Here is a 19,162-nt window from a genome sequence, read left to right as displayed (position 1 = left end):
CCCCCCACAGGTCACGTGGGTCGTGCGCTGAGGCCGGGCTGAACCTGGGAGCCCACCTGCAGACCTGTGCGACCCCAAGCTCCCTCCCTGTGAGAAGGGCTGTGGTGGGGCTCCTGGCAGAGGCCCGTCTGTCCACGTCAACAGAACCGAATCCTGCCGGGGGCCGGGCACAGAGGCCACTCCCCTAGCTGACACAGGAGCCACAGCCCGGGCCACGCAAGCTGGCAGAGTCCGGGAGCTTGGCCCTGATCACAGCACAGGTGGCCGCGGCCCGCGAGCCTTAGGCCCTCAGCCGGGCGACAGGCCGCTCGGACAGGCAGCCGCCGACCAAGGGCCTCGGCAGGAGTTGGGTCCAGACCTTTCCAGAGAGCAGGCGGGGGTCCTGCAGGGAGTGATGCTGGCGCTACCCGAGCGCAGTCCGGCTGTGCCGAGGGCCTCGGCCAGCAGTGGGCGGGGGAGGGGAGGAACACTTGGCTCCAGGCCTGGCTCCCCATGCTGGGCCCTGTGCTGAGATGCTAAGAGGATTGGGAGGTGCGGGGTCCCAGCATTTCACAGCTGCCCACACAGTCGTGCTCTGCGGATTCTGGGGCTCCAGCTGATGGGAAGGGGCTGGGAGGACCGTGTGGAGGGGACGGGAGGCGGTCTCAGCGGCGTCATCATCCTCCACTCTGCCTGCCCCCACGTGAGGAGTAGGGGTGACCCGGCTCCGTGTGTGCGCCCTAGGCTGTGCAAGGCACACGCGTCCCAACACAGCCGCCAAGGTCCCGCCGAGCGGTGCGCCCACCTGCTCAGTGCAGCTGCAGGCGCCCCTGCTGTCCTATCTCTGCGACCTGCCGTCCCCAGAACAGGTCTCACTTCAGGGGCTGGCCTGGCCCCCAGGACCTGGCACCAGCCACCATCCCCATAACCTGGGCCAGGGCCACCCTCCCGCTTCTGCCCTCAGCCCCCCAACTGCTCCCGGGGGGGCGGGTGCCGCAGGACAGACTGGACCTGGGACCTGGACCTCCTCACACCTCTGACCTCTCTCCCCGCAGATGAGCTGAAGCTGCTGCTGCAGGACGGACAGAGGTGCGTGCGGGCTCGGCGCAGCCTCGCCGAGGGCCTGTCCTGGGGCCCGTTCCGCGGGAGCATCCAGACCAGAGCCTCGTCCCCCGGGCAGGCAGAACCGGTAAGGAGCCCTGACCTCGGCCGCAGCGGCCAGGACAGTGTCTGGCCCAGGGCACAGGCCCCTTCAGCCCCCTGAGCCAGGCCCGGGCTAGACTCCCGTGCAGAAGCAACTGCCACTCCACGTGAAACATGTCAGGAGATGCAGGGAGGAGTTAACTGCCTGGGAACACAGGGAGGGCTGCCTGGAGGAGGTGAGGCGGGGCCTCTGGGACCTCGGGGTGACACAGGGAGGGCTGCCTGGAGGAGGTGAGGCGGGGCCTCTGGGACCTCGGGGTGACACAGGGAGGGCTGCCTGGAGGAGGTGAGGCGGGGCCTCTGGGACCTCGGGGTGACAGGGAGAGCTGCCTGGAGGAGGTGAGGCAGGGCCTCTGGGACCTCGGGGTGACAGGGAGAGCTGCCTGGAGGAGGTGAGGCGGGGCCTCTGGGACCTCGGGGTGACACAGGGAGGGCTGCCTGGAGGAGGTGAGGCGGGGCCTCTGGGACCTCGGGGTGACAGGGAGAGCTGCCTGGAGGAGGTGAGGCGGGGCCTCTGGGACCTCGGGGTGACAGGGAGAGCTGCCTGGAGGAGGTGATGCGGGGCCTCTGCGACCTCGGGGTGACACAGGGAGGGCTGCCTGGAGGAGGGATTCTTTCAGCAGGCACTTAATGAATGAGTAGACGTTGGCGAGGCAGAGAAAGAGAAGGGCTTTCAAGGGAGGGAAGCAATAAGGAACCAAGTGGTGGGACTGGACCTGGCCTGTGGCTGGGGAAGCAGGCAGGGACTGCCCCCCGGCACTGGGCTTCACGAGTGGGGCCACCCCTCGTGGTAAGCGAGGTGGTTATTCGTTGCGTTTCCGCGCCTGTGGCCCCCAGACGACAGGGAGAGGGCGCTGCCTGAGCGTCTCTAGCGCGTGCCGACGACCACTGGGCTGTCGTTTGTCTCGGGGTTGCTGCTGAGCTGCTCTCAGTTGTTGGCAAGTCGGTGTGGCGTCCTCTCGCAAAGGGTACAAATGCTCATTTTAAAATACGTTTCGGTTAAGCAAGGGCGTTGACGTATGGAAAGCAAGTGTGGGGCGGTGGAATGGGCACGTACGGTGTGGTGGGAACCGGGAGGGGCCTGTGCTGGATGAGAGTTCATGGTGACGCTTGCCTGGGAGGCCAGGCAGCACCCGGGTTGGTCCCCTCAAGCCCAGGCTCAGGTGCCCCAAATGTGCCACGGCCTGGGCCCTTCTGATTCCTAACGTGGCGTTCAGGTGTGGCAGGCGCCCTGTGACGCTGGGCCTCGTGGGCCTCTGATGGGCCTTCGCTGGCAGTGGCGGGGCTGTGGGGGGGCTTCCCGCCAGCCCTGCGCCTGGAGGCCAAATGCTGCCTTAACAGCTGGGACTTGGCCTGCAGCAGGGCTGGTAGAGAGCCGTGGGCAGGATCCCCAGCTGCAGCTCTCGGACTACAGCTCACAGCCCGCACCCACTCCCGTGTGCAGTGAACCCTGAGCCGTGGGTCACGCTGCCTCAGAACCTCAGCGCTGGGGCCCGGGCCTCGGGAGATTGGAGACGTCTCAGCTGAGGCCCCTGGGCTGCCCACGCTGCCTCTCCCAGCTGAGTGGCCAGGTTCAGAGGGGCGGTGCTCACCCAGACCACTCAGCCAGGGGGTGGGAGCCGGCCCAGGACCAAGGGCCCCCACTTTCAAGGCCAGGCCGTCCCCATGGCACAGGGTCCAGGTCCTGGGGTCTCCTACCCTGTGGCTGTTTTGCCGTGTGCCCCCAGGCAGGCCTCCACCTCTCTGAGCTTCTGTCTCCTCGGCCTTTGGGACCTCAGCGGGGGGACCCAGGGGAGCCCTGAAGGGTCCTTGAGACCTGCAAGGTCCTGCAGACCCTGCAGCCTCCCCGCAGAGGAGAGGGTGGGCAGAGCAGCAGTTCCTCTGTGACGTGGTGGCCTCCCAGGGCAGCCGGGCGGGTTAAACGCAGTGATCCACGTGTGGTGCTTACCCCAGGGCGTGGCTTGGCAGGCAGCATGGCCAGGGAGGGATGACCCTCTTGCCCCGTGGCCCCAAGCAGGGAGAAAGCAGTGGGAGCGCCAGTGTGGATTTCGGCTCCTTGGAAGGAGCCACATTTTGGCTCCATTGTGTGACCAAGGCTGTGGTATTTACAGCAGTCTATAGGCAATGAGCTCCCCGTCACTGGAGGTGTACAAGCAGCAGTCGACTCTTAAGAGAGAGGGTAGGCCGTTGGGGGGAGTTAAGAGGAGCTCCGTGACTCTCGTGTCTGGACTCTCAGAGAATAGCCATAAGCAGTGATGGGACAAAGCCGGGATGGCTGAGGACTGGGGAGCTCAGTGTGTCCTGAGCGGGGCCTGCACCTCTCTCCTCTGCTCCCTCCTTGGGGACAGTCAACCGCTTCCAAGATGGACAGTTCCAAGTGCGTGTTCGAGACGCACTGCTGTGCGCCCATCCTTATACTCGGCCCCTCGTTTTCTCCACCCACCATGAGGCGGGTACTGCTGTTCCCATTTCCCAGGTGAGGAAACTGAGGCTCCAGGAGGTTAAGTAACTTGCCAAAGTCACCAGGACCAAACAGCAGAGGGGAAATCACTATTTTCCTAACCACAGAGACCCCTGCAGGACGGGGATGGGGGGCTGGAGATGCCCGCACCCCCACCCCCAGGCCCTCCCCTCCCGCCTGCAGCCTCCTCTCCAGGGGTTTTGTCCTCCTTGGGCCCAGGGCGCAGGTCAGCCTGGGGAGACTTGGCGTGAGGTTGAAAACCCTCTCCAAGCGGAGAGATAATCCAGGGAGTGCGCCAGAGAAGCGGGCCTCTGAGGCTCTGAGGCTCTGCAGAGGGGCCCAGGGAGGAAGGAGCTGCCTGCTCTTCCCTGCAGCTTTATCTCCTGCAGAATTAAATCCTTGATTAACCCTTATCTCCCCAGCAGGCACTATCTCCGCCTTGGCGCCCGAGTGTCCAGACACACGTACAAGATGATTGATTTCTTAAAGATATGCGTGCCTTTCCGATACTTCATTTATTGTCTAAATATTTTCGCTAACATTTCAGCAGGCCCCTTATCGAGCTCAGCTGATGGGCCCCGGTTCTCTCCCCCGTGTACCTCCCGCCCCTGATCGTCCTGTCACCCGCCAGGCAGTTTGTCTTCGCTGTTTGGAGAGGGAAGCGGGAGAGGGGCGACGCTGGGGTGTGGCAACCCTTTCCCACTGGTCTCCTCAGGCCCAGGCTGCTTGCAGGCCAGAGGGGAGGCAAGGAGTCTCCCCTCACAGTCCCTGCACACACTGGGCGTCGGGGGCGGTACCCCAGAAAGGACACAGCACGCAGAGCCTGCCAGGAGTCGAGAATTGGTTCTGACACCAACTTGCTGTGGGACCTCAAGGTCCCCCAGGATCCAGGTTCCACCACAGAAACCCAGGGCTTGGAGGTGCAGCAGTTCTAAAACTTGTACCCAGCTGCAGAGGAAATGTTCAGGATGGATGGATGGGTGGTGGGTGGAGGGGTAGATGGTGGAGGGAGGGATGGATGGATGGAGAGACAGGTAGATGGAAGATGGATGGGTGACGGTAGATGGCAGATGGATAGGTAAAGGTGGGTGGATGGTGCATGGACTGGTGAGTGGTGGATGGATGGTGGATGTGTGGATGTATGGATGGATAAATGGATGGTGGATGGATGGTGGGTGCGTGGATGCGTGGATGGATAAATGGAGGTGAATGGATGGTGGGTGCGTGGATGCGTGGATGGATAAATGGAGGTGAATGGATGAGTGGTGGTGGATGGATAGGTTGGTTAGTGGATGTGTGGATGGTTAAATGGATGGTGGATGGGAAGATGGTGGATACATGAGTGATGTTTGATGGACAGATGGACGGTGGATGGATGGGTGAATGGTGGATGGACGGGTAGATGGATGTGTGGACAGAAAGATGGTAGACAGATGGGTAGAAGGTGGATATATGTACAGGTAGATGTTGGATGGGTCAGTGGGGACAGGTAGATGGATGGATGAGTAGAAGGTGGATGGTTGATGGAAGTGTGGATGGTGGATGGACAATTAGAAGGTGGAAGGATGGGTGAATGGTGGACACATGGATGGATGGGTGGATGGTAGATTGCGGGGGATAGTGGATGGACAGGGGAGAAGGTGGCTGCATGGGTGGGTGATTGGATGTGTGGATGGATTGGTGGATGGTGGGTAGAAGGTGGATGGAAGGGTGCATGGTGGATGGATGGGTGGGTGTGTGGAGGTGTGGATGGATAAATGGATGGCAGATAGACAGGGAGAAGGTAGATGGACGGTGAATGGACTGGGAGAAGGTGGATGGACAATGGATGGTAGAGGGATGGGTGGATGGACGGGTGGATGGTTATGGAGGGGCAGTTGAGTGGATATTGAATGGATAAATAGATGGTGGATGGACAGATAAACGGCAGATGGATGATGGACAGTAGATGGACGAGTAGCCAGTGGATGGGTAGGTGGATGGTGGATAGATGGGTGGATGGATGCATGCACAGGTAGATGGTGAATGGAAGGCTGAATGCTACATGGATGGGCAGAAGGTGCATGGATGGTGGATGGTGGATGGAGGAGGGATGGTGGATGGACAGGTAGAAGAAGGATGGTGGATGGCAGATGGATGGATGGACAGGAAGATGATGGATGGACGTGTGGAGGGTGGATGGAAGGGTGGATGGTGGATGGATAATTAGAAGGTGGAAGGATGGGTGAATGGTGGATAGATGGGTGGATGGATGGACAGGTAGATGGTGGATGGATGGATGGTAGATGGATGGGTGGAAGGTGGATTGCAGGGGATAGTGGATGGACGGTGGATAGTGGATGGACGGTGGATAGTACATGGACAGGTGGATGGTTGTGGAGGATCAGTTGAGTGGATATTGAATGGATAATGGATGGTGGATGGACGGATGGACGGGTAGAGGGTGGTTGGAAGGGTGTGGTGGATGACGGGTAGATGGTTGTTGGAGGAGTGCGTAGATATTGGATGGAAAAATGGTTGGTGGATGGTGGATGGACAGGTAGATGGTGCATGGACGGATGGATAAATGGTGGATATGTTGATGGTGGATGGATGGGTGGATGATAGATGAACGAGTAGCAGGTGGGTGGATGGATGGGTGGGCAGGTGGATACGTGGATGCATAAATGAATGGTGGATGGACGAGTAGATGGTGGATGGATGGGAGGTGGGTGGAAGTATGGATGGACACATAGATGGTGGATGGATGGGTCAATGGTAGATGGACGAGTAGCAGGTAGTGAATGGTGGATGGACAGGTAGAAGGTGGATACATGGGTGGATGGCGGGGGGAATGATGAAAGGATGGGTAGAAGGTGGATGGATGGGTGGGTGAGTGGATGAATGGGAGGATGGATGGATGGACAGGTAGATGGTGGACTGATGGGTGGAAGGCAGAACGATGGGCAGAGGTGGATGGATGGGTGGATGGGTGGGTTAGTGAATGTGTGGATGAATAAACGGATGGATGGTGGATGGATGGGTGGATGTGGATGGATGGGTGAGTGGATATGTGGATGGATAAATGGATAGTGGATTGCCGTGTGGATGGTAGATGGAGGATGGACAGGTGGATGGTGGATTGATGGGTGGATGGTAGGTGGACCAGTAGGAGGAGGATGGATGGGTGGTTGGTGGATGGATGGGTGGGTGAATGGATGTGTGGATGGATAAATGGATGACAGATGGACAGGTAGATAGTGGATACATGGGTGATAGATGGACAGGTGGATGGTGGGTGGACGGGTGGATGGTAGATGGCCGAGTAGCAGGTGGATAGTTGGGTGGATGGAAGGTTGAATGCTAGATGGATGGTCAGAAGGTGGATGGACGGCTGGATGGTGGGTGGACAGGTGGATGGACAGGTGGGTGAGTGGATGTGTGCACGGATAAAGAATGGTGGATGGACGGGTAGATGGTGGATAGATGGTTGGATGGATGGATGGACAGGTAAAAGGTGAACGGGTGTATAGTGGATTGATGGGTAGAAGGTGGATGGATAGATAGGTGAGTCAGTGGATGTGTTGATGGGTTAATGGATGGTGGATGAATGGGTAGAAGGTAGATGGATGAGTAGATGGTGAATGGATAGATGTTGGCAGGATGGGTAGATGGATGGATGAATGAACAAATGGGCCCTCACTCACTCGGCCCATCCGTCTGTCCAGTTGTCCTCCCACGGCTCACCCACTTTAGCCACGAGGCCACCGTGACATCAGTGAGAGCTGGGAGGGTGCCCCCTGGATGGCACGCAGGGCAGCAGGTCTGAGCCTGCCTGTGAGGCTGACGTGGGACCATCCAGGCCCAGCTGCCAGCTGACCGCACGCAGATGGGCTCTGAGCGGTGGGGCCCCTCCAAAGGCCGCTGCCAGCGGTCATTGCCTGGCACAGCCCGACTCCCAGCAGGATGATCCCGGGCCAGGGGGTGACGGGGCTGCGGTGCACCAGCCCGGTGCCCTCCTGGCGAGGCCCCTCTTCCTCTGGCTGTGATAGGGAGTAATTCCCAAGGGAAGGCGCTCAGCCCAGGCGTGGTGCATCACGGGTCTTTCTTTGCCAGATGGGGCCATGCCTTGAGCCGCCCGTGTCGTGCTTCTCTTGCCTCATGAAACGTCTTGTGCCAAGGGTGGAAAGCCATTGCCTCTGGCGATGGTGAGTGGGACGCAGGCGGGGGCTTCTCAGGACACGCTGAAAGGGAGAGATGAGTGCAGGCCCCGATCAGGGCCTGCCCCAGGTTCCCGACCTCCCGCGAACCTGCCCGCAGTGCCCTGGGGAGGCGTTCTGCAGGGCCCCACCTCCCCTCGACGCTACTTCACGCGCTGTATGGCGAGTTTGGGAACAGCCTCAGATACGGCTGTCACAGCGGATGCGGTAGAGATAGGGTTTCTGATGGCTATCAGCGGGCACAGAACCCAGACACTGACCTCTTTGTTGGGGGAACAAGGAGGGTTCTCAGATGCACCCAGAGAGTTTAAAGTGGCCGTCCGCTGTCCCGGGGCTGGGTGGGGCAGCCTGGAGTCAGGAGGGAGGAACAGGGCGACCCCCAGGGCTAAGGCAGGGTAGGGGCCAAGCTTTTTTCAGACGCCGCACCCGGCCTGTCTGGGGTGAACCCCAGACCCAGCAGTGAGCCTGGGGCGCCGGTGGAGGGGAGGTGGCCGGCAGTACACACATCTCTGATCGTTTTAGGCTCGCACCCCGCTGCCCACGGGCAGGGCCAGGAAGGGAACCTGCCTCAGCCTGGCGCCTCCGACCACCAGAGAAAAGGGCTTCTGTTCCAGGGCTGCTTGGAACTGGGGGATGGGGGGGAGAAAATAAATAACGGGGCAGGGGGGCAAGCTGTAGCCCTAGCGCACGGCAGGGTCCAGCTGCCCGGGACAGTGCGCGTTGCCACCCCACAGGGACGGGGACAGGGGCAGACTGGGCATGGCCGTGCTCCTCTCCCCGGAGCCGTGGGGCGCCGGCTCTTGCACCCTAGGGTCCGTGCGCAGGCAGGGAGGCTGGTGATGGTGGGCCCAGCCTGCCTCATTTAAGTGGGGGCCAGGGGCCCCCAGAGTGTTAAGGGCTGAGGGAACGAGGGTGAAGGGTCTGGTGGTCATACGGCCTGGATCTCCTGGCCCCTCTCCCTCCTGTGAGTCAGGCGCGGGGTGCAGGATGCAAGCCCCCCCCACGTCCCCTGCCCCTCACCCGCCCAGGGCAGCCACCAGGCGAGGGGCTGCTCCCAGCAGGAGGCACACAGCCGGGAACACAGCGCCGCCGTCTCCCCTCCACTCAGATGGACGCGGAAAATTCAGGGGTTCTGCAGCGTCAGCAGAGCTGTGCGCGGGCGCTTTTATCATGCCGCGAACACGCCGCTCCCGGGAGTGATAAGCATTAAACCGACCGGGAGGCTGTCAGTCTCAGTTTGAGGGTTTAGAAATATTGGGACGAATAATTAGATTTCATATCGTTACCGCAGCACCCATCGGAGGATCAGGCAGATTAATTTTTTTCTCCCTCCTCCACTCATTAATATTCATTAGAGACTCAGGGAGACCCTGGCCTCCGCCTCTCTGCTGGCCCAGGTCAGGATAGCTGGGACGTGGGCGCCGCCGGTCAATCGCTGCTGTGCCAGCACCCCCCCCCGGTCCCACTTTGGCCCCCCAGCCTGTCCGCAGCTGTGGGTGACGGGGACCCCCAGGTCTGCAGCTGCCCATTAAAGCATGCTGCTTGGTGGAGACACTCGCCCCCAGTTGATACCTGGCGGTTGCTGGCCTGCCGCCCCAGTGGACATCAGCCTCCTAGGTCCGAAGGCTGTCCTCTGCCCACTGTGTCCTGCGGGCCAAAGGGAATGGAGAAGTTTGTCCTGTGTTTGTCACGTGCCAGGCGGCTTCACACAGGCTTCCACTTCCCAGTGCCCCAGGGAGACTGAGTCAAAGAGGGATGTGACCCACCCCCAGAGCAGGTGGCAGCACAAGGACGGTGGAGGGAGCCCACGGGCTCGGGGCATTGCCGTTTGCAGGGAGGGCGGGCATGGTGCTATTGGGCACAGTCAGGGAGTCTGGACTGGACCCGATGCCCAGCTCTGGAGCCCACGTGCTCCCTGCAGGCAAAGCTCAGTAAAGCCGTGGTCTTGGACCAGGCGGGGAGATGCCCAGAACACGTCAGGGGACCTCCCATGTGTCACTGCTCCAGCCATCCCATCACGCTAGCTTCCTGGCCAGCTGCCCCATCCAGGTGACGGCGAGTGACACTGGGCCTTGAGTTAGAGCTTCTGATACACAGTTTGACTAAAAAGCTTTTATTTGCATAAAACAAAGAAAATACTCAGACACGAATGTGCTGTGCCTTTCCACACGGCGCCCAGTGGCAGAGCTTGGGGACCGCCTGCAGGAGAGGAGCCGTCCACAACCCATCCAGCCCTGGGGCTGTGGCCTGAGGGGCGGCTGCGGTCATCACCCTAACTTTCTGCGGCCAGTCAGGGCCAGGGTCTGTACCTCATCGCCTCCGTGTGGCAAGGGCCAGCCCCCTCCCAGAACCATGTAGGACAGGGGACGTATGTTTGCAGTGCCGCCTGGGGAGGGTGGGGGAGGGTGCCGGAAATCAGGCCACCCCTTCTGGGCGCCGCTGGCAGCCCCGAGTGAGAACCGAGCTCAGGAGTGCTCTTCCACTCCGGGTGCTGCAGAGGCCTGGCTCGCAGACCAGGCCGCTGGAGACAGCGTGTCCGGGCGAGGGGCTGACCACCGTCTGCGAGCCACAGGGAGGCCAGGTGCTGAGACAGTCCCACAGCTCACTCTGTAGGTCTCTGGGGGCCTGTGTGTGGGAGGAGCCTGCGTCTGGTCCAGTGCCCCACCAGGGAGGGGCAGCAAGAACGGAGGTCTGGGTGTGCCTCCCCGCTCTGCCACTCACTGGCTGTGTAACTTTAGGCAGGTTGCTCCACCTCTCTGGGCCTCAGTTTCCAAGGGAAACCAGCACCTGACCCACGGCAGGCAGGCACTGGATCCCTGCTGCATGCGTGTCGCCAGCGCTTGGCGAGGACCCGCAGCCTGGACAGGGCGCCCACGGGGCAGACTCTCAGGCATCCCTCACAGGGAGCCCCCCCGCTGCCCCGGCCAGCCTCTCCTCTCTCCTGCTGACTGTGTCCGAGGGCGTGACTGAGTCCTTGCTGACCCCCCTCCCCGCCCCCAGAGCCCGGCCCTGACCCTGCTGCTGGAGGACGAGGCCTGCTGGCTGAGGACGCTGCCCCGGGCCCTGACCGCGGCCGAAGCCAACTCGGAGATCTACAGGAAGGGTTGGTATCCTGGCGTTTCCCTCACTGCCTTCCGGAGGGTGGGGGGTCACGGCTCCCCCTGGGCCGGCTCTTAAAGGGAAACCAGCCTGCTTGGGCCGGGCCGAGGGGCTGGCCACCGCCGCCACCACACGCCCAGTGCCCCCATTAATGCTTGCCTAGGGCTGGACAGGCGTCGGCCCCGGGGGTCGGGGAGAGCGGGCCCAGGCCCTGTGCGGCCTGACTCCCTCCAGGAGTGGTCAGGAGGGCCATGTCCAAACCCAGCTGGGGGGCCTGGGACAGGTCCCCTCACCTTCTGGGGCCTCTGTTTTGTGAAGCCGAGGAAAGCTCCACGTCCCTCCTGCAAACCTGCACTTTTCCCCATTACAGATGAGGCAGCTCAGGTCCCGGGGAGGATGTGGGGAGCCAAACACCACAGCATGGCCACGGGAAATCCACCTCCTTCTTCCGGGGCGGGGGGGGGCTCCGCTTTGGTAGAATGTTCTGGGGGTGTCACCCTCACCATCGCCTCCTGAGCACACTGGACTAAATGTCCTGTGGGCAGCCTTAGCCTTGTTTCAGGACAGAGCCAAAGGCCCCTGGAGGTGGGCAGGGGCAAGCTGGGCTGCTGCTCCAGCACCTCCCCAGCCCCTCCCTACCTGGGGGCCTCCAGGGCACAGCAGGGGTCAGAGCAGGTGCTGAGGTCAGCATCCGGGGCCCTGCGCGTTCCGCCTGCCCTGCCGTTGGCCCCGAGGACCTGGCTAGCACAGCACCTGTGTGCCTGTTTCACCCCCTGGCCCACCCTCCCTGCTTTGGGGTGCTCTAAGGACCCAGAGAGCAGCTGGAAAGCACGGGAGGGCCCAGGGCCCAGGTTGGCAGCAGGTGCCCAGCTGGGGGTACGTACACCTGGCGGGGACGTGGCCCAGTTAGCAGTGCCTGGCCTGTCCCCCCTGCTCGCCTGGTCAACAGGGTTCATCTGCCCGGGCAGATGCTAGCCAGGTGGCCTGGTCCCGTGGGCAGCTCAGCCCGGGTCCTGTTGGCCAAGGCTGCCCCCCGCTGGCCACCGTGGCAACAGCCACGCTGGCTGAGTAGCGAGGAGCTGGGAGGCCTTTCTAGGGCGTGGGTGAGCGGCTCCCAAGCCCTCCCCGCCGCTCTGCTCCCCTCTTCCCTAAGAGGGCCGTCGCGCTCCGACGGACACAGGCAGGGAGGCCCAAAGAGCAGGCAACACCTAGTCGCCCTGAGGAGGCAGGTGCGCCACGGCAACCAGCCGGCCACAGCTGCGAACCGGGTGTGGCTTCGCCCCGGCCACCACACCGGCTTCGGAACCCCCATGCCTAAGCTGGGGCGGCGCAGCGGGCATCAGGAGGATAAGATGGGCAGGGTCTTTGCAGAGGCGCGGCCGCGGTGGCCTGGGGCTGCCGGCGCCCCGTCACAGACGCCCTCCCCCCGCAGATGGCGCCCTCTGGTGCAGGCTCACCAGGCCAGTGGCCGCGGGCGGACGGCTGAGCGTGCTCCTCGCAGCCGAGCCCCACAGTGCCCCCAGCCAGCCTGTGAAGGAGCCGGTGGAGCCCGAGGGCCTGGCCCCCTCCCCCGCCGCCGACATCCAGCTCCTGCCCCAGCAGGCGGGCATGGCATCCATCCTCGCGACTGCAGTTGTCAACAGTGAGTAACCCGCTGCCTGCCCGCCCCCACCCCAGGCTCAGAGCTGCAGGCGGTGCCCAGCTCAGGATCTGCAAAGACTGGTCACCACTGCCACCTGAGCAGAGGTGTGCCCCGGGGGCACGCACGGGGGCCTAGCAGTGGGGTTCCAGGAGGGGCTCCAGGGTGCAGGCAGCGTGCAGGGGGCCACGTGGTGAGCTCCCAGATGCTGACGGGGAGGCGGGCTCTGCAGCAGAGCGGGCTTCTCACCACAGCGCCTCTGGCACACGCTCCGCGGGGTCCGGAAGGCCCTTCTAGGTCGCCAGCTGGAGAGGCCGCGCAGGGCAGGGGTGGAGTCTGGGACACATGCACCGTGGGGTGCCCAGCAGCAGCCCTGCCCTCGCTCACTAGACGCTGGTACCAGCCCCACCTCCCAGTTGTGAAGGACGTGGTCAAGTGTCCCTTTGGGGCAGAGCCGCCAGTGTGGAGAGCTGCAGTGGAGGGACCACGTTTGTCACTCCTCCCTACAAGCAGCAGAGGGTCTGAGAACCGATGAGATTCACCGTTTCTCAAATCCTGGTTCAACGTCCACACCGAACCAGGCGGTCAAGGCGCTGGGGTCAGCGAGGTGGGAACAGCTGCCCGCCCTGAGGGGGCAGGCGGCACATCCACGAAGGAGGGCAAGTGGTGATGTGGGCAGTGGCTGGGGTGCTTGGGAGACGGGAGACGCGAGACGGCCACCGTGGCCAGAGCCAGACTCCGAGGGTGGCCCCGGACCAGGGCTGGGATTCCTTCTCAGAGAAACGACCGCGGCAGGGGGCTTTCAGGCAGCAAAGGGTACGACCCCATTTAGTTCTAAAATTGCATGGCTGCTAGACTGTAGGGTTGTAAAATTGGGAGAAAAGTGACCTTTTTAAGCAGGTCAAACGTGAAGACGGCACAGGGCCTGCCGGGGGGGGGGGCGGGGGGGGAAGCGGCAGCGTGAGGCCGGGGCTGCAGCACGGCCGCGCGGCGGACACTGTCCGTCCCATCGCAGTCAGGATGGAGGGCCTGTTCTGAGCAGCCTGACCCAAGACGCCTGTTGGGCACTAAGTGGAGCCCAGGAGGCGACTGGGGGACACGTGCTGGGGCTCAGGGTGCGGTAAGAGTTGGGGAGCTCCGGGCAGGACGAGGCCCCAGGGAGAGACAGGACCTGCAGACACTAGAGCCAGGGGTGAGGGGAGGCCCGCCGTGTCCCAGCTGTGTTGAGAGCAAGGCAGGCAGCATGGAGATCACCGTGACCCAGACACTGGCAGCCAAGTGAGGAGGGTGACACCAGAGGGGTGGGGACAAGCACAGGTGGGTGGGCCGGACAGGGCAAGGCCACTGCCTCAGGGAGAATGGGGTCCTGCAGGGGAGCTGAGAGGGTGGCGGTGAGCAAACAGGGGTCTTGTCTGATGTTGAGGTTTCAGGAAAGAAGGGTGCTGGATAGAAGGGTCTCTCAGAGGCCAGGACGGCCACCCCACCAGGGCAGGGAATGGCATCTGGTGCCCAGGGGGCTGCCTCTCCGTCTCTTTCGGATGGGTAGGTCGGGGGGGCGGGCTGCAGGGAGCCCCAGGTGCTGGAGGGCTTCCTCTCAAGCCCGCCCAGGAGCAGCCTCTCTGGGCCTCGGTTTCCCTCCCCTGGGGTCTGCCACTGGTCTGTGAGGGCATGGTGGGCTAGCATCGTTTATACCAACCCCACGTGGGCCTCTCCTACTGGTGGTCTAGAAGGGCTTTCAGAACCCGAGCTCCGAAGTCAATCAGACCCGGTTTAATTCTTGAGACTCCACCACTCTGGGCCTGTTTTCTCATCTGTGGAAGCAGTGTCCTTGCTAAGTTTTAGGGCCGGGGCCAAGTTTAGGGCCTAAGTTTAGGGCCTAAAGTTTTAGGGCCGGGGCCTAAGTTTTAGGGCCGGGGCTGGGGCCCACACGGGCCTCCGAGGCTCCCAGTCCCTTTGCTGTGCCGCGAGCAGCAGCGCAGTCCCCAGCACTGACCCTGCAGATACCAACAGCAGCCCACAGCTGGCCCCTCAGACCCGGATCCCAGCTCACGGCCTCAGCGCTGCCCCTCAACCTCCAAATAAAAGGGAACTTGAAAACCAGAAGGTAGAAACCTCGCAGCCCCCGGGGGGCAGGCAGACCACGTGTTCAGTAACTACCAACCAGCGGGCTGAGAAATACGTCCCAACCCGCACACGACCCCCAAAAGGTGTCCATTCCGGGTGAAGGTCAAGGTCGAGACCCAGAACAAGGTCTCCCCCCTGCCCTGGGTTCAGCCTAGGGGTGGCTGGCCAAGGAGCAGGGACAGAAACAACAAAACATTCCTTATCATTCTGCTGAAGCACCCACCAGAGAATGCTCACCAGCTGGCAAATCCACCCCCGCCATCCAAACCCCCAACCGCAAAGGTACTTGGGTTAAATGTAGTGAATTCAGGAAGTTCTGACCAGTAACACAGGTGTATGGGGGGGGCGGGGAAGGGCGGTGCACCGGGAGGCTCCTCCTGCTCTGCAGCTCCTGGCCTCAGCCCCCTGCCTACCCAGAGCCACGCTCACCTCTCGCCCTGCTGCCCCAGTGCTTGGGGACTCAGGCACCCAGCGGCCCACACACTTGCTCACACGCACACACCTGTCTCCTCGTCCTCCTCCACGGGCACCCAGCTCCACGCCAGCCCGCAAGTCCCATCGCCCCCGCCAAGTCACAGAGACAATCAGGTCACGGACCCCAGCCTCGCTTCTTCCGTGGGCGCCCCCAAGAGACCACAGTGTCTCCTTATGGGGTTCCCTGTCCGGACGCAGCCCAGGGGCCACCCACCCCAGGATGCAAGTCCCCATGGCATCCTGAAGATCCGTAGAGAGGGGACACGGAGTTACCAAGGGACACCTGAGAAGGCAAAGCAGTGAAGAGGGACAGCCCAGGTCACAAACCCCACCCCACCCCCAAGCTGGCAGACGCCGGGGCACAGCCCTCGTGTTGCAGAGGGCCCAGGGCCTGCCCCGGGTGCCAGGCGGCCAGCGCTGCTGCCGGGGCACCCCTCAGGCTGCACCCGCCTCTCCCGCCCGCAGAAGACGTCTTTCCCTGCAAGGACTGCGGCATCTGGTACCGCAGCGAACGGAACCTACAAGCCCACCTCCTGTACTACTGCGCCAGCCGCCAAGGCACCAGCTCCCCCGCTGTGGCCGCCCCCGATGAGAAGCCCAAGGAGACCTACCCCAACGAGCGGGTCTGCCCCTTCCCCCAGTGCCGCAAAAGCTGCCCCAGCGCCAGCTCCCTGGAGATCCACATGCGCAGCCACAGCGGTGAGCCCCGCCCCCAACGGCGTGTCTCCCCGCCCAAGCCACGCATGCTCCCTGCATTGTTCCTGGGGTTGCACAACGGCCGTGGACGTGCCCAAGTGGTCCTCCCACCCCGCCGAGCAGCCTCCCACAGGGCCCCAGGCCACTTGCCCCGCCTGCGACCGGCTGGGTGGTCGGCTGGGGGCTGGGCCCCCGATGGGGACCTAGGAGGCAGAGCTTAGGGGCCCTCCACACGTGCCCGTGCCGTAGTCCTCGGCTGGCCAGGCTCCCTTACCGGGCCCCATGTTCCAGGAGAGCGCCCCTTCGTGTGTCTCATCTGCCTGTCCGCCTTCACCACCAAGGCCAACTGCGAGCGGCACCTCAAGGTGCACACAGACACGCTGACGGGTGAGCGGGGCCAGGAAGGGGTTGGCGGGGTCTGCGGGACGCAGCCACCGGCAGGGCTCTGACACCACAGCCTACCTGCAGGTGTGTGCCACAGCTGCGGCTTCATCTCCACCACGCGGGACATCCTCTACAGCCACCTAGTGACCAACCACATGGTCTGCCAGCCGGGCTCTAAGGTTGAGATCTACTCATCATCAGGGGCTGGGCACCCCACTGCCAAGCTCCCCGCAGGTGAGCTCCTGGTGACCCTGCGGACTGGGAAGGGGGAAGCAGGCTCGGCCACGAGGGGTGGGGGGGGGGGTGTCGGTTTCGGCCTCGACGCTCCACCACCTCTGTGCCCAGCCCAGCTCTCCCTTCCCGCCCTCCCCAGCTTCAGGTCTGGCCCAGGCAGGTCCTGCTCCAGGCCTGAAGTGTGGCCCCTGGCGTCTCCCCGCAGACAGTCTGGCCGCCTTCCAGCAGCACACGGCGCTGCACGGTCCCCTGGCCTCTGCAGACCTGAGCCTGGTGCCCGCCCCATCACCGGGACTGGACAGGAAGGCCCTGGCAGAGGCCACCAACGGAGAGACCAGACCGGGCCCCCAGAACGGGGGTGGCGGCGAGCCCCCGGCGACCCCCAGGAGCATCAAGGTGGAGGCGGCAGAGGAGCCCGAGGCGGAGCCAGGGCCCCAGGCCCTGTCGCGGACGCCATCACCGCCCAGCGCCGGCCCCAGCCCCGTCCGCGTGAAGGCGGAGCTATCCAGCCCCACGCCCGGCTCCAGCCCAGGGCCCGGCGCACTCTTCCTGCCGCAGTTGCCCACGGCGCCGCCTGCCTCCGAGATCCTGGCCAAAATGTCCGAGCTGGTGCACAGCCGGCTGCAGGCGGGCGCGGGGGTGGGCGCGCCGGCTGGCCTCTTCACGGGGGCCCCCAAGGGCGCCACGTGCTTTGACTGCGACATCACCTTCAACAACGTCAACAACTTCTATGTGCACAAGCGCCTCTACTGCTCCGGCCGCCGCCCGCCCGACGACACGCCCCCTGCCCGCCGGCCCAAGGCGGCCCCAGCCCCGCCGCGCGCGCTCCCCGCCCCGCCGCCCGCCGAGGCCGACGAGCAGCGCTCGCCGCCGGGCCCCGGGGCGCGCGAGGACGAGGCGGGGGGCGCGGCTACGCCCGAGGCGGAGACCGAGGCCGAGGCGGGCGGCCGGGGCAGCGAAGGCAGCCCAAGCCCGGGCAGCGGGGCAGACGAGGACGACGACCCCCGCCGGACGCTGTGCGAGGCCTGCAACATCCGCTTCAGCCGCCACGAGACCTATACGGTGCACAAGCGGTACTACTGCGCCTCTCGTCACGACCCGCCGCCGCGCCGGCCTGCGCCCGCCGGGACCTCCGGGACCCCCGCGCCCGCTGCGCCGCCCGTGCGCACGCGCAGGCGCCGCAAGCTCTACGAACTGCACGTGTCCGGACCCGCCCCGTCCCCGGTCGGACCCGCCCAGCCCGTCGCGCCAGGCCACGCCCCCACGCCGCCTGCGTCGCCGGCGCCGCGGCCCGGAAGCGGAAATGGAGGCGGAGGTGGAAGCGGCCAAGACCCAGCGGAAGGCCCCATCGACCTGAGCAAAAAGCCGCGGCGCCAGGCTCCCGCCGCCGCCCCTGGCCCTGCGCCCGGCCTACCGGCCCTGGCCGATTACCACGAGTGCACAGCCTGCCGCGTGAGCTTCCACAGCCTCGAGGCGTACTTGGCGCACAAGAAGTTCTCGTGCCCCTCTGCCCCGCGCCGCCTGCGCGCCGCCCCCGAGGACCCGCCCGCCATCGTCTGTCCCTACTGCCCCCCGAACGGCGTGGTGCGCGGCGACCTCATCGAGCACTTCCGCCTGGCGCACGGCCTGCTGCTGGGCAAGCCCCCGGCCGGCTCCGGCCCTGGCGCCGAGGCCCGGACGCCTTCGCCCGCCGCGCCCCGCGACGGCCTCAACGGCCAGGACCCTTGGGAGCCGCCCGCCGGCAGCCCCCGGCCCGGCCCGCCCCCGGCCACGTCCCCCGAGGCCGTGCCGGCACCCCCCTCCCACTCGGACAAAGGCGTACAGACGCCCAGCCAGGGGACGCCGGCCTCCGTGCCCAACGGCAACCACAGGTACTGTCGCCTGTGCAACATCAGGTTCAGCAGCCTGTCCACTTTCATCGCCCACAAGAAGTATTACTGCTCCTCGCATGCGGCCGAGCACGTGAAGTGAGCGCCCGGCGCTGCTGCCCTGCAGGAGGACCCGGGACGCTCCAGGCACAGACCTCGTCCGAGAGGCTGCAGGGGGCAGCGCCCGCCTGGACCTTGGCACTTAATAAAGAAGTTCAGTTTGCTGAGCACAGTGGTGGAGCAGTCTAGTTCTCTGAGCGGGGGGGGGCCCTACGGGGAGGGCACAGGCAGGGCCAGCAGCACCTGTAAGTACACGCAGGACACTGCAGGCCGGAGTCCCGCAGTGGCCCTAAGAGCTGGATCTCGCCCCGCACCCGGGGCTGATGGCATTGCTCTGGGCCCCCTTGGGGCACGGGGAGAGCAGGCACTGCCCTTCTGGGTCCACTGTGCCCTCCAGGATCCAGCCAGAAGCTCTGGTTTGGCCACCAGACACCAAAGGGAGGAGCTTAATCCTGGCCAGCGGACAGCTCTTCCACCTGCTCAGTGACAGGCCACCAAAGAATCAGGGAGGGGAGCATGGTGGGGAGGATGAAGCCCTGCAGTTGCCGAGGCTGATGCGGGAGAAGGGAGAGTGGGAGAGTGAGCCGCTGACAGGCACTGGGGCCCACAGCGAGCGACCCCTGGGACCTGGGGGCTGCGGTGGGCACGAGGCTGGGGCCACACCACCCCCAGTCTGCCCTGCTGCTGCTGACCATGACCTGGGCCAAACCCAAGCAGGAGGAGCCCAACTGTGGTCCTGGCA

General features: G+C 64.2%; 1 protein-coding gene across 1 annotated transcript in view; it reads left to right on the top strand.

Annotated features, from left to right (window-relative positions):
* The window catches only part of ZFPM1 (zinc finger protein, FOG family member 1), a 67,787-nt gene extending 49,199 nt beyond the window's left edge, over positions 1–18,588 (top strand). The window contains exons 4-10 of the mRNA XM_033845330.2: positions 1,035–1,168; positions 10,843–10,945; positions 12,374–12,583; positions 15,644–15,877; positions 16,166–16,261; positions 16,343–16,492; positions 16,698–18,588. Coding sequence (XP_033701221.2) covers positions 1,035–1,168; positions 10,843–10,945; positions 12,374–12,583; positions 15,644–15,877; positions 16,166–16,261; positions 16,343–16,492; positions 16,698–18,463 — 2,693 coding nt within the window. The 3' untranslated portion in view covers positions 18,464–18,588. The remainder of the gene's footprint in view (positions 1–1,034; positions 1,169–10,842; positions 10,946–12,373; positions 12,584–15,643; positions 15,878–16,165; positions 16,262–16,342; positions 16,493–16,697) is intronic.
* Positions 18,589–19,162: the final 574 nt, after the last annotated feature.

The sequence above is a fragment of the Tursiops truncatus genome, chromosome 19 (assembly GCF_011762595.2).
Source record: "Tursiops truncatus isolate mTurTru1 chromosome 19, mTurTru1.mat.Y, whole genome shotgun sequence".
In the NCBI taxonomy this organism is placed as follows: domain Eukaryota; kingdom Metazoa; phylum Chordata; class Mammalia; order Artiodactyla; family Delphinidae; genus Tursiops; species Tursiops truncatus.
Note: the sequence above shows the minus strand (reverse complement) of the source record. Positions and strands in the feature narration are given on the sequence as shown.